The sequence below is a fragment of the Cygnus olor genome, chromosome 1 (genome assembly GCF_009769625.2).
Source record: "Cygnus olor isolate bCygOlo1 chromosome 1, bCygOlo1.pri.v2, whole genome shotgun sequence".
NCBI classification, from domain to species: Eukaryota; Metazoa; Chordata; class Aves; order Anseriformes; family Anatidae; genus Cygnus; species Cygnus olor.
The window spans coordinates 127,019,266-127,034,224 of record NC_049169.1 but is presented as its reverse complement, the minus strand read 5'-3'; the positions used below and the strand labels follow the sequence as shown (position 1 = coordinate 127,034,224).

Genomic DNA, 14,959 nt, shown 5'->3' with positions numbered 1-14,959 from the left:
AACAGGAAAATGAAGAAGTTGTTCTGAAAGGATGAAAATAGAAACTGGAAGAAACAAAGCAAGCACCAGGTTCAATAAAAATACGAAGAGAAAGCCCTGCTGCAAAACAGGACTATAAAGTGTCTCACTGTATATAACTCAATGGCAGAAAGCTTATACAACATAATGTAGGAGACAATAGCACATAAATAGCAAATGAAACAATGTCACACAATAGAGAACCTTGTGCAGTAGATAATACAACTTTTTATTCATGTTTTATAGTTTACTTTTATTTATTTTTGCTTTAATAATGCATATTCTGTTCACTCTGTGCAAAATCGGGGACGGAGGCGGGCGCTGAAATCGTCTACGGAAAATCAAGCGAGATGAACATTCAAAACCAAAGGAGATGCCTATCAAAAACAGGAAAGCTAAAAAGCCACAGCTGATAATGACAAAGCTGCTCTCAACTGCGCCGCTCTGTCCCGCCGCCTCGCACGAGCCTGGCCGTACGGAGCAGCTGCACACGACGAGCGTGACCTCTACCGGACACCAGTGACAGGAGTCGGGGGGAGCTACGTGACGGAGACCCGGCTTGCAACCAGCTCCAGTCAGAGTGTGGCAAAGAAAGGCACAAATCATTGCAAAGACCAGATTTTTGTTTCGTTGGTGTTCTTCTCCTAAATACATTACTGTACACAACGTAAGGTTCATTGTAGGGGGGTCGGGGGACATGAAATTGCATATTTAACAGAACTTAAGACCGTAACAAGAAGTAGGCTGTTCTATCTCGAAGCAAAAATAATCCCTCCAGCCCCAACGTTAACATTCATTCCTGGCTATATGCAGTACAAACATTTTAAAATCTGTGACAAAAGACAATTAAAAACCAAAAATCAAAATCATAAAGCTTGTAAACAGATAATCTGAAATACACTTTATTTATGGAAAAATATCATCAAAATAGTACCACTATGGACTAAACTGCCTGAGTTTTCATTTCACCTATGATCTTGAAGTAGAGAGCCTTTAGCACAAGAAGATCAATTTCAGTCACAACTAGTGCCACACAGCACCACTTCGTGTGGAGATTTTTTCCTCACTGTTGGTATTTTTGTTGTGCTATCAAAAACTGTTGTGCTAATCCTTCAATAAAGGGATGTTGAGGCAATTCTTAAATCATTTGGCACAAAGTTATTTTGGCTGGGGCATAAATTTGAGTCTCAGTCATGTAGAATAATGCAACATTCCATCTATCAAGTATTCACTTTGATTGAAGAGCTTTCTTTATGTCATTAACCTCCATCTGAAAGGAAAAAAATATTTCTGATGAAATTAGATACTTTAAGACACGGAGTTGATGCTGCTAGAAAAGCACATATTCCATCTTTTCCACAGGCATTGAGTACAGGTTTTATACCACTCTTATTTCCAAAGATTTCACAAATTGAGGTGACCTTCTATGTTGCACAGGGTGACCAGTGATGGCTTCCTCCCCTCAGAGGAATATATTCGTGTATATATATATATATATGAATGTGCTGTAAGACCTTTCAAACTCTCAGTTACAACTTTCACAGCCTGTGCAGCTCATTGCCAGGAATTACTCGCCAAATGAGCACTGTGACCATGCACCAGCAGCTGCACTTACCCCTGGCACAAGTAAATAGAGCCACTCTGAGCTGAGGAGCAAAACCTGTCCTCTCTCTCCTACAGGGATGGCTCTTGCTGTGGGGATGGTGGCCCTCTACACCCATCAAGCCCATGCCCAGACACCCCAAGGTCTCTGATGGATGTACAGCAGTGTGGCAGAAGCAGGTGGCTGAAGCTACCAACACCCCCAGCTGCACACTTGGCCCTTCCAGCAGCCTCCACAAACCCTGAGGCAGGGATGTGAGATACATTCCCAAACACCCTCAGTGCTCAACTGGGCCATATCATCACTGCATTCTTCTTTATTTAATACATGCACCGAGAGCTGCGCTGCTTTATGCCTGTCAGAGCACTGATCAACTAATGCAATTTTTGTTTGTTGAACTTCTTTGTTGTTGTTGTGGTTGTTGATCTTCATTTAAAGCTAATTACGCCATCTCGTCCAGCATCTGAACCAGTATAAGCAACATCTGAGCAGGAGTAAAAGCATTCAGCTGTAAGATCATATTTTTAAAACCATCAATGTAGGGCTCTGTGTAAAGATTTAAAGCCATCCTTGGAGGTGGAATACAGACCTCTGAATAGTTTGCCCTGTTAGACTAAATCAATGACTGCTATTAAAATGTTCATCAGTTTTATCTGCATATATTCCATTTTTAGCTGAATTGTAAACTACAAGAAGCCATATGCCTATGTGGTTGCATGCATAAAGTCCTTTACACAGTTCTGCCATCCTCTGCCATGTTCCCAAGCCCTTTACTGAACAGGAGCAGCCCAGTGAAATTACAGTTCGATTTTCTATCCCTAGTACAGAGAGAAAGTACAGCTGACCTATACCATAAAAATATAAAACATAATTGATACAAAAGCAGTTATCAAGTACATCACTCTCCCAAATCCAGAAAAGCAGTTACTGAGGCTGCAGAGTCAATGATCAAAGTCAAAGGTGCAGCTCTGCTCCTCACACGCAGGCAGGGCAGCACGCTGCCTGGCAAACACTAAATCAACATGACAACTTCTAGAGCTAAGGTACTGCACAAACTGTGATAGCAGTAACTGGCTCCTAATCCTAACACCATCTTTTATATTGTTTAGGATGCTTTAGTGAGGGCAACCTGAGTACAGTCTGTAAAACAGACATAAAAACCTTGCTGTGTGAAATAATATTCCAGGCATAGCAACACTAAGACCAGCCTAATACAAAATATAAAGCTCTGGAAGAGAACAAATCATTAAAAACAAAAACAAAACCATACAATTTCATTTGTGACAAAATCAGACCATTAAAACTGACACTAAAGAAATACCCTAACTGGAATCCTATATGGCGTTCTTTCATTTGGTACTTGTGCACTTGTGCTGATAAATTTTTAGATAATTATCAGGCTTTTCAGTAAGAATCCAGCACTGCAATACATATGACACAAACCGGTAACACTAGGTAGGGAGTAGGTACCCCCCTATTAGAAATGTTAATAGTTTTTGATTCACTGGTATCTAAGTATCTTATCAGAGATTTATGTTCTATACTTGAGGCAAAATCAAACCTGCTGATATTTCTGTAACACTGTAAGTAATTCAAGTACCTGCAATCGTAGACGGATCTTTTTTTCTTCATCCAACTCAGACAGCAACTGCTTAATCTCTTTTCTGTTAAAAGAATGCGATAAAAAACTTAGAATGCAAATATTGAAACTAATAAAGTACAAAAAGTCACCTCTTGGAGGCATATTTTCCATATTTTACTAATTATGTGGTGGTTTTTTGGGTTTGTTTGTTTTTTTTCCTCAAATAACTAATTAAAGTAAGTATATTCTTATGTACTACTTAGTATAGAGAAGAGAAGTAGGACGATCTATAATAGGGCATACCCTGCCCTTCCCCTGCCCCAAATGAATACGAATAATACATTTCCTCCTAACAGTGCTGCATCCACAGGCTTTGCTCTTGGCTGGCTGTACGAACATTGAATCCAGCTGCCTTTTTTCCACACAGAATGTAGATGGATTGGCTGTTGGTGGGTTATAAGAGCTGCAACACAAATTCTGCCCATCGTATCGTATGCTTAAGCCAGTTAGAAGCCGTTTGTGCCAACAACGCAAAGTAGCCTTCAGCTTCATTTATGAGCCTTAATGACTCCCAGGTATGGATTTGCTGTCTCCCTTCTTGGAAGGGAAGGGAAACACCGCTACCACGAGCAGACACCTTCCCACATTCCCAAAGTGCCCTCACCTTGAGACAGAGACCAGCAGGTGGGAGCAGCCCATGCAAAAAGGGCTGGGGAGGGCAGAGGAGCAGGAGTCAGCCTAAGAGATTAAGCTGTGGGGCTCAGTGACTACTTGCAGCCTGAACCATGCCCTCCTGCAAGATCTTCTCCCAAACTACCCCCACACCCCTGTTCTGGCACAGTCTCTGCACTCTGCTTTGCCTTTTCTTTTTCCTGACTGGGCTACAGGCAACAGACAATGACAGTGAAGGATTCGCTTCCAAAACATCAAATACTGTCAGGAATAACAAAAACTATGTGAAAGCCCTACGAGATCAGCAGCTTAAAATAAAACAAAGATGGCCATCCCTGAAATAAGATGCAGGGTCATAAACCCAACTTCAAATGTCCTAATGACACATGCATTACTTCTTCTGAAATACAAGCTTCCTTTGAAAATGTGCTAGCAGCAACACACCAGCAAACAACACCAAAGCATTTGACACTGTCTCCTCACTGACAGATGGACCACTCGGTGGGTAGGGAATTGGGTGGATGGTCACACACAGAGAGTTGCTGTCAACGGCTCAGTGTCCAGGTGGAGATCAGTAATGAGTGTGGTGTTCCTCAGGGGTCAGTACTGGGACCGTCACTGTTTAACATCTTTGTCAGTAGCATGGACAGTGGGATCGAGTGCACCCTCAGCAAGTTTGCTGATGACACCAAGCTGGGTGATGCAATCAACACAGTGGAGGGAAGGGATGCCATCCAGAGGGACCTGGACAGGCTGGAGAGGTGGGCCTGTGCAATCCTCATGAGGTTCAACAAGGCCAAGGGCAAGGTCCTGCATCTGGGCCAGGGCAATTCCAAGCACAAATACAGGCTCGATGGAGAAAAGACAGAGAGCAGCACTAAGGAGAAGGACCTGGGGTTGTTGGCTGACAAGAAGCTTGACATGAACCAGCCATGTGCACTTGCAGCCCAGAAAGCCAACTGTATATCCTGGGATGCATGAAAAGCAGCGTGGCCAGCAGTTCGAGGGAGGTGATTCTCTCCCTCTGCTCTGCTCTCGTGAGACCCCACCTGGAGCACTGCGTTCAGCTCTGGGGCTCCCAGCACAAGAAGGACATGGATGTATTTGAATGAGTCCAGAGGAGGGCCACAAAGATGATCAGAGGGCTGGATCACCTCTCCTGTGGAGACAGGCTGAGAGAGTTGGGGTTGTCCAGCCTGAAGAAGAGAAGGCTCCAAGAAGACCTTACAGTGGCCTTCCAGTACCTCAAGGGGCCCTACAGGAAAGCTGGGGAGGGACTCTTTGTCAGGGAGTGGAGTGATAGGACAAGGAATAATGGTTTTAAATTAAAAAAGGGTAGGTTTAGATTAGATACTCAGAAGAAATTCTTTACTCAGAAAGTGGTGAGGCACTGGCACAGGTTGCCCAGAGAAGCTGTGGATGCCCCATCCCTGGAGGTGCTCAAGGCCAGGCTGGATGGGGCTTTGGGCAACCTGGTCTGGTGGGAGGTGTCCCTGCCCATGGCAGGGGGGCTGGAACAGGATGATCTTTAAGGTCCCTTCCAACCTAAACCATTCTAACATTCTATGATTCTAAATTAATTGAATAGTTTTAGGCACTTCTACTAAATTCATATTACAACTAGAACAAATGCCCCCCTTATTAAGATTAGGGTGAGTTCCCAAGTAGCTATTGGCAAATTAAACAATATAAAATTATTCACCACTTATAGCTTATATAGCTTAACTTTTTCAACAGCCCATAAACTTCTGCTTATGTCACAAAGCAGATAGTGCCAGCCTTTTTTCCTGACCTTCTCACCTCTGAATGTGTTCTGTCAGGAAAGTAGACAGAAACCACTCACAAACACAAAGGCAATCAGTAATGTATACGAAGTTTCTTCTCCAGAAGAAACTGATGCCACACTTAATGGATGTATCCCAATTACAGCTGTGATTTGCAGTACTTACTTTTGCTGGTCTTTCATCGTTTCAATGATGATTTTTAGCTCCTTAATTTGTGTTCTCAGCTCCTCCAGGGCAGTCTGACCTTGGCTCAAGTGTTCAGTCTTTGGCTTTCCTTCAGTACCAAACAGGGATGGGGAATTTGACCTGTGGCCTGTTGTTCCCATAGCAATTGAATGAAATCCAGGTGACGGTGAAGGGGATAGAGATGGTTGTACATTACCGCCACTAGCCAAACCTCCTGGTTTCGGAGGCAAGGAAGTTTTGTTATCAGACACCTGTAACAAAAAGAACAACATTTAATGCCTGGAGAATGCTTTATGAAAATCAAAACCTCTAATAAACATTAAATATTTTGCTGCTATATAGTAATGTTGAAAGTCAATAGTCAGACATAGAAAGTTTCAAATATGACAGCCAGAACAACCAGTCAAATTATCTTTGTACTTATACATCAGAGGGGGTTTAGCTGGGACCTGTAATTCCAAACAGTTTCAGCAGAAGTTTCCAGTTGCTACAACTGATCAGCAATAAGCATTTCCAAGACCTCAGTCTGAGCGCTGCAATGAACCAAGGAAGATACTCACTGTTTCTTTCAGAAATGTGAGAATTTCTCTCAGTTTGTAAGAACATGCCTACATCCATGGAAGTCTCCTGCAGAGCACAAAATAGTGTGGCCAAGAATCCAAATTGCATTTTTTGTAGATTACACTGATGATTTTCAACTAACCATTGAAGGATTCTTCAATATATGATATTGTTTTAAAATTAAAGACTGTGTTAAATGTTGCCCTCAGTATTACAAAAATAGCTAACTGTTCCATAAAGTTGCTTGGTGAAATGATATAAAAACTAACACAAAATCCCATGACTTCAGAATGATAGTATATTAATATGAAATAAAATAGTTGTATAACTTCACTGTACTGTCCTCTGGTACCTGAAGCATCTGTGAATCCTTGTAACAACCAATGGCTCTTTATTCTTACAGGAACTTCAGAGAATAATGCAGCATTACCCTAGCTATCCTGAAAATTTATAGCTTAGCTCAGAAGGATCCCATATTTCTTGAATTGCAACACAGTGCTCTACTTAATAGACAAGGCATAGAAGACACCTACCATATAGTACCAGTTACTTCACTGCATACACAGCACAGTGTACAAGTACAGTTATCACAATGGCAAGTAGAGTGCCACTTATTTATCATGTTGTTATTTGGTAATGCTAATGTGTGCCTTATATAACACCTACCAGAACTATTGGAAGATCTGATTTAGCCCAGAATAAGAAAAAAACACAAGACTGCCCATGTTGAGTATATGTGGCAAGGTTTTAGTACCAGGGCAGCTGCAGGGGTGGCCTCTGTGAGAAGAATCCAGCAGCTGCCCCATGTCAGATAAGGGCCAGCTCCAGCCGGCTCCAAAAGGGACCCGCTGCTGGCCAGAGCCGAGCCAGGAGCGACGCTGGGTGGGCCTCTGGGAGAGCAGATTTAAGAAAAGGGAAAAACTGCTGTGCAAAAGCAGCCGGGAGAGAGGAGTGAGAAGCAGCCCTGCAGTCCCCCAGGTCAGTGCAGCAGGAGGGCAGGAGGTGCTCCAGGCACGCAGCAGCAATCCCCCTGAGGCCTGTGGAGAGGCCCCTGGTGGAGCAGGCTGTCCCCCTGCAGCCCATGGGTCCCACACGGAGCAGATCTCCACGCTGCACCCCCCCAGTGGAGTAGCCCCTGGTGGAGCAGGTGGATGTGGCCTGGAGGAGGCTGCGGCCCATGGAGAACCCCATGGATGGAGGGGAAGGTGTCTGTAGTTTGCTTTCAGATTCTCGTTGCTCTAGCCTGCTAGAAATAGGCAATAAATTACATTAATCTGCCTATACTGAGTCTGTTTTGCCTGTGATGATACTTGTTGAGTGATGTCCCTGTCCTTATCTCAACCCTTGAGCCCTTTTTGTCACATTTTCTCCCCCTTTTTCTTTGAGGAGGGGGAGTGAGAAAGCAGTTGTGGTGGAGCTCAGCTGCCCAGCTGGGTGAAACCACCACAGCCATCTAACTCTATCATTAGAAAAGAGATATTGAAATTGAATGGCAAATAGAGTAAGATACTGAGCAAAAATGTTATGGAAACAGATGGAGATACACGGTGAGTGAAGACTTGAGGACTGAGGCCATGGACATTAACCGGACAAAGTAACTGAGAGAAAAGTTAGCAGTCGGATGAGAATTAGGAGAAAACGGGGTGTGGAGGGAAGAGCAGGATCCACCACATTCCGCAAAAAACAGTCTTCCCCACTGCATGAGTGTGACTGAGTATCAAACCTGTCCCAGGCAGGCACTGCTTAAAGAAATGTGTTCTGTGGAACAGTGTGACTATACATAGAAAAATGACATTATAAATCACAAGAGAGATGAACTCGACTCCATGACCTTAGCAACGTTTCATGTATTGTGTATGTATTGTGCTTCTTTTAATATTTTATGTATGTGTGTACGTGTCTGAGCAGTGTGTACCTGTAATCAGACCCTTCATGGATAATAACCCTTATATGACCAGATGCAAGTTCCCTTTGGACTGAAAAGAGAGGCCAAGTCCAAACCTGCAGCAAGTGAGCAAGGCACAACCGGAGTCATCCACACTGAACACATTATTCCAGAGCTTAACTGGCCATCTGTATTAGAGCCTCAAGCAGCTACTTTCTGATAGCAGTCTTCGTGTTGTACAGGAACAACATCGACATGGTTGTCATGCCAGCAGATCATTTACGGATGTTGGCCCAAGAGTATTCATTAATTCAAGTGCACCCAGAAGAGGGAGCTATATAGCAAAACATTATCTTCATAACTGGATCACAGAAATGCACAACTGCATCTTTCGAATACTTTAGTTATACTATTAGAATGTAATATTTATATTGTTCAAGGTATTCTTATGTACTAAAATATAGGTCCAACCTCTAAAGCCTGATTTATATACTCCTTCTATAGTATTTGATTATCTTACAGCTTTCTACCAATATACAGTAAGAATGGCACAAACCTATATGATAAATACAGTCATACCAGTATAAAAGGTGATTATACTTGCAAATTCACATATTATTAGAGTGGCTCAAAGATCTGTATTTTCTCTGCTCACAGACTCATCTCATGTAAACTCAATTTACAACAGCAAAGGAGGCCTTTGTTTCTAAAATGTAATTCCCAACTTCTCTGATTCTGTGAAATGCATTTACTCTAGAAGGATTTTTTTCACACTATGGTTATGGAGGCATTTTAACTATGCTATTCACTTTAGACTTGCATTTCAAGCCCAGAAGAATCTTTAGTAATGATTACCATTTTTAAGCTTCTTTAAAGGACTGGTTACCAAAGTGATTGTTGAATTAAATGTTAAAAGTAACTATTTAATAATGTTTTCAAAAATTAAAATGCATGCAACAAGGTTAAACAGAGACATTCCAAATAACTTACTTGTGATATTGTAACAGTTCTTGATTTCCTTGACACTTCAATAGTTTTGTGTGTAACGGAAACATGTTCCTCCTTCTCTTCTTCAGGACTTGGTGAGTCAAAGAAATCCGGGCTTGAAAGGGACGACTATGTAGTTAAACACGCACATACCATGAGAGGAAAAAAATGCAGATATTTTCATTGTACAAGAACTCAACAGAAAAGAAGAAAATGTATATGATTTTTAAAACTATTTTCAAAGTAACAACCCTTAAAATCAGTACTCTCTCTCCCCAGTTTTTTAACCCTTGTTTTCCAGGCTAGATGAAATGAGAAATACTTAGAGAGTTGGGCTCAACAATAATTTACATCTTCATATTGCATTATATTATAAGATGAAAGCACCTTCCTGTCCACAAGCAGAGCTGTATCTTATTTGGCTAGGACACCGAGGACCGTGTGGTAGGTGTCAGCTCTGCCACCACTTTGCTCAGTGCAGGTCTTTCTTTGCTGCTCTTCAGAGGAGTCATGCTGCTGCCTGTGCACACTGCTGGCATTGCAGGGCTGCCACAGGCATGGTCTCTTTGCAAAGGTGCAAACAGGGATGGAAGGTTCTTTTCACCCCTTGTTCCTTCTCCCATAGATAGAGCAATGGTTTCCAAAGCATGGTTTATGAAACCAAGTGTCTCAAGGTACTTATTAGAAATTTAAGTCCCCCATATATTTACAAATATGAGCTTGTGAGAGGAAATGTATGATGGCTCAAGGAGAGCTACTGAAGGCCAACAACAGTTTGCTGTCCTCAAAATCTGGTAAGTAAGTGGCCTAGAGAAATCAAGGGAAATGATTTCCAAAAAGCTCTCTTTTTGGAAATGCTTATAAAATCCTCAATACTTAGCAGAAGCTAGTTTATTCCAAAGATTTTTAGGAAGGATTTTTCTGGCCTCACCCATTGTTGGCAAGGAAAATCTGGCAGCACCCAAATAAGGGGGTACAAATCTTACAAGGGAGGGAATGTTTTAAGCATTAGCATTCAAAACACTGGCAGCCTTCTGACACAGATTTTCCTGAGCTGCATCTCTCTGCCTCACTGTACGTGTGAAGGAATGGCTGTGTACATGTATTAAAAGCACCAGGGAACAGAAATAGAAGGAAGAAAAAAGTCAGGAAAAAACTTCTAAAAAGAAAAGGAAAATTAACTTACAGATGTGAGAGACTGAGAGGGCGGTCGCCTGCCAGTAGCTTTTGGTCTGGTTGTAGTTGGATGATTAAGCTTCTCAGCAATTGGTACTACAGAGTCAAAACCTTCCAAGTCTTAAAAATAAAACAGAATTGATTTGGTTTTCTGGCAATTGTTTTATAAGAATCACTTTTTTTTCTTTTAATTTCAAAGAAATCAAATCTCACTTTCCCCATTGTGTCACAGTATTCTGCGCACATCTAGACACCATGCTGTCACTAAAAAAATCCTGGAAGTCAAAGGCAGCTGCAACCCAGTCGCCCTTGCCAAGCACAATGGCCCTTGCATGTCAAACACAATAAAGCAGACAGGAAATGCTCAGAGGAGCCTATGGTTTTGTTTACTCTCAGTGTAGTGAACGCTAAATGACAACACGGGTCCTGTGGATAGAATAAACAGTTTCAAAATTTCCATCTTGCTATTAAAAGGGTTAGTAGTTTTTCTCTGAATAACTGGAGACAGAAGACAGTGCACTCGTTGTCTCAAGAACTGTACTGTGCTGCACCTGCAGCATCCCACACAATTGCTCAGGGGATCAGAGAAGGAGAGTGCTGGAGCTGGAAGGCACCTGCAGGTTCCCAAACACTAACAGCTAGAGGCGGCTTAGTTTCCAGAAGCTGCAGATGAGGGGGATATCTTCAGCAGTCCAGAGGTTATGGTAAGAGAAATCTCCAACAGATTCCCGAAGCTGTACAAAGCTCAGGAGTCTTGACTGTTTGTATGGTTAGTGAAATAGGAGGGAAGTGTTCGCTGAATTCAGCCACGTGGTAGCATGTTTACATGGAAGAACGATGGCTGAAGGAGTACTGTGGCTCGTGATTACATGCCTGAATCAAATGGCTTAACACCATTCATCTATTTTTATGGGCTATATCAGTTTCAGTCACATCAATTTCAAAATGCCCTATTGCATATGTTAAACAGAAATGATTCAGAAAATATACAGGAGATACTCTAGACACAATAAATCAAAATTCAGTAAAATTACTTTCAGGCATAAATCAAACGCCGGAATTGTATTTGTTATTCGGAGACCATTTGTCATTGCATACATGCAGGAAAAAAAACAGCTTCTAAGTTAGCAGGTATGTATATACCAGGCACCTAATTTTCAAAACTGTTACAGAACAATGAATCTCTGAAGATCAAGCTTTGCTGCTGTATTACAATCATTGTACAGAATTACATGATGGAAAAACAAACCTATTGATGGGTCTGTGCAATAAACTAAGCACACTGAAGGACACTTACATTGATTCCAAGTACATGATTTGGCAGCTAGGAAGCAAATAGGTTCAGACATTCTTTACTCAGCAATATTTTTCCATTCCCAGGAGATTTTAAAAAGAGAAGGTGGAAAAAAAAAAAAAAGGAGACTTTCAATACTCCTGAAATAGTCTAAGGTTATTCACCTCTAAACATTATTCTATTTTTGGAGCAACTCTTCCTATATATAGCCTGTGATCCCACTGTCCTCTACCAGGTATTTCTCTCACTGTTTTTTTTATTGACTGCTGCAACCCCACGCCCTGAAGTGTCTCACAAAGTCAGTCAATGGCAATTTGGCAATCCAAAGCTTCAAGTGTACCTACATATCAGGTGAGGCTGCAGTGCTTTTAAAGTAAAAATAAGCTAATGCAAACAGATTACACAAAACCTATCTGGAGACATACAGAACTTCAGGGCTACAGGAAAGGAGAAATACAAGTAAAAGAATTATTTTCTGAAGAAAAAAAAAGCCTAAATATAGGAGCTGGTTTCCAGCAACAGCCAGTTTGAAGCTGATGTACGAGATAGCTACATGACTTGCTTAAGATCACACAGGAAGTCAGTGATGTATTTTTATACACTGTCTTCGTTTTCACCACTGTTACTTTCTTAAGTCAAAAATATACACCTTTTCTACAAACATGTGATGCTTAACTATACAAAATGGTGACTGAAGCAACCCTCTGCTTACCCAAGCCATTCTTCCCCATCTAACCTTTTTTTTTTTTCTTTTTTTTTTTTTTTTTCCCTGAGCTAGTTTTAATGCAGCTCATCTTCCAAAAACATGTGCCCAGCCACACAAATACCTGTTTGGAAGAAAGGATCAGTAGCAGAGGACTGATACAAGCTGTTAAAGCTGAGAAGAAGAGCAGGCTACAGCTCTGGGGGGCAATAGACTGACTGAAGTTATCTTACAGCATGGGAATGCTCCAATGTATCAGTTCTCTCTCTGTTGACACTTCCATGGTAAGCACCACTGCACCTTCCTCTGTTCTTACATAGGATAAATATCTACACTCAAATGGAAAACAATCCATGAAAAAAATAGTGAAGTTATTAATAAAGTGTGTTTCTGTGCCTTACATAAACTATCCATTACCTAGACTTCTATGTTTGATTTGAACAACCAAATATTCATGTTTCAATTGTAAAATGTATGGATAAACAGCACAAGAGGATACAAATTTTTGTTCAGGAGACCCATGAGCACTTGCAGATGAAACGTTCTCCATGCATTTTATGAATACTACGAAACACGAACATTTCTGTGCAAAGCTTCTATTATCAGGAAATAATGTGAAGAAATATGACAATCCTTCATTTCTTCCACTTCTGAATGCATTTCTGATGGCTAGAAAAATAAACTAAAGCAGCCTCAACCTGCACTGGATTTTTAAAAAGAACAGAGCAGAGCAGAGGTTGGAAAGGTTCCACAGGTAAGATCTGCTGCCAACAGAGAAATCACAGCCATTCAGCTGATACTATAAATGAGACTCTATTTAAGTGTAAGGGACAACACTTGGTACAATGCTAAAATAGTAAATCCATTTCTAGTACTTCTACATGCCCTTTATCTCCTCCTTCCCCCACCTTTTTTCTCCTTATTTAGATGTGGTTCTCACTCCCAAATCCTCTCTACATCTAAGATTATCACCACCTTCCATGATCATCACCATTCAGGGCAATTCCCATCCACTGGTGGAGAAAATCAGGAACATGACCACTCAAGAGACCTCTGCCTTACTATAATCTATACTGCAGATACAGTAATTAATTCAATTATAGAGGTTATTTGATTTTTTTTTTTGCTAATGGAAAGCAAGACCATATGGGTGTGACTATACTATACTCACTGAAGTCATTAAATACAGTAATTCGATTGTGGTGTGTATTTTGGGAGCCATCAGACATTGCAAGCTTAAATATATGTGCTAAGCAAAATATAAAGCATTTCTGAGCTAAACCAAATGGGAGGCCATTAAAAATAAAGTCCAGTCTACCATATTCACAGGCATGTTGAACACTAGTACAGCAGCATCAGCATCTAGTAGAAGTGAACTCTGCACTGGTCCGGCCTTCTCTGTGTCTGCTAGTAATAATCAGTAAAAAGGACTCTCTTGAACACACAGAAGACATAAGACACCCTTCAATTAACAGTGGGAATCTCTAATTAAAAAAAATATATATATATATATGGTGATACTTGTTCTACAAATAAATGGATGCATTCATCATTATTACTGCCTTGCTGATCAAGCTGGTAATTCATGAAGTAATTCACGAGATGGGGAGAAAGACATCCATGTAATTCTAGCATACTGGTGTAGTACACACAACAAAATGCCCAGCTTACTGAGCAAGCGTATTTGAGGAATAGGAGAAATATCAGCAGTGCAAGAAGTATTCCCTGGTATCTTTCCATGCCACTTAAGAATAGGATCTTACCCCATTCTTGTTTGTTTGGAGACACGGTCATTCAAAGCATGACGATGGTGTTTTCAAACAATAGCCAGATTCAAGAAAACAAACAATTAGTTGAGGAATAAGTTTTGAGCCAAATAGATTTGTACCTTCCTGGAAAACAATTTTCAATCTTTCAAAAAAAAATAAATCCCAGAAATAAGTTAAATGGTTATGCTTCCTTTCTCGCCTACCTCCTCCTGTGCATTTACTATTCTAGCAGAAAATATGGCTAGGCCTCAATTTTATCTTGAGTTTTTTTTTTTTTGTTTGTTTTGTTTTTTTTTTGTCTTTGGGCAAAGTCATTTCTACATAATGAAAATGGAAAGCTTTTGGAATTAGCAGAGAGATTTCACCTTGAGAAAACTGAAATGGGAAGTGATGGATAGATCAGAATCAACATATTCAGAATGCTAATGATGAGATTTCAGAGAAGAGAAACACAGCAGAGCTGGAATAAATGAGGCCAAGGTGGCATTCAATCCATTTGAAGAAGATAATGTCACGAATGTCACAGAGGTAGATTTCATTTCATTATCATATTCAATACATTTAGAAGACTGACAATGGGCTAATGAAATGGTACGCTGTCCTTAAATACATTAATCCTGAAAGCTATTCTTCATCAAAGGAGACAGAGATCTGCAGGTCAGATCTTCTGCATTACTGTCCATCCAACACACAGCACTAATTAAAAGCAACTTAATAGAGAATATAAACATTTCTGGGA

The 14,959-nt window shown here is 40.9% G+C and overlaps 1 protein-coding gene across 11 annotated transcripts in view; it reads right to left on the bottom strand.

The window, feature by feature from the left end:
* Positions 1-226: 226 nt before the first annotated feature.
* SH3KBP1 (SH3 domain containing kinase binding protein 1) overlaps positions 227-14,959 on the bottom strand; it is a 224,791-nt gene continuing 210,058 nt past the window's right edge. For 10 of the 11 annotated variants that reach the window (XM_040532277.1, XM_040532302.1, XM_040532260.1 and 7 more), the window contains 5 exons: positions 10,465-10,574; positions 9,282-9,407; positions 5,825-6,096; positions 3,222-3,285; positions 227-1,288 (listed from right to left, as the gene is read on the bottom strand). In XM_040532277.1, the coding sequence (XP_040388211.1) occupies positions 1,247-1,288; positions 3,222-3,285; positions 5,825-6,096; positions 9,282-9,407; positions 10,465-10,574 (614 nt within the window). In that variant the 3' untranslated portion in view covers positions 227-1,246. Of the gene's footprint in view, positions 1,289-3,221; positions 3,286-5,820; positions 6,097-9,281; positions 9,408-10,464; positions 10,575-14,959 lie in introns of those variants that run through there. The other variant, XM_040532285.1, reaches the window with a different exon arrangement.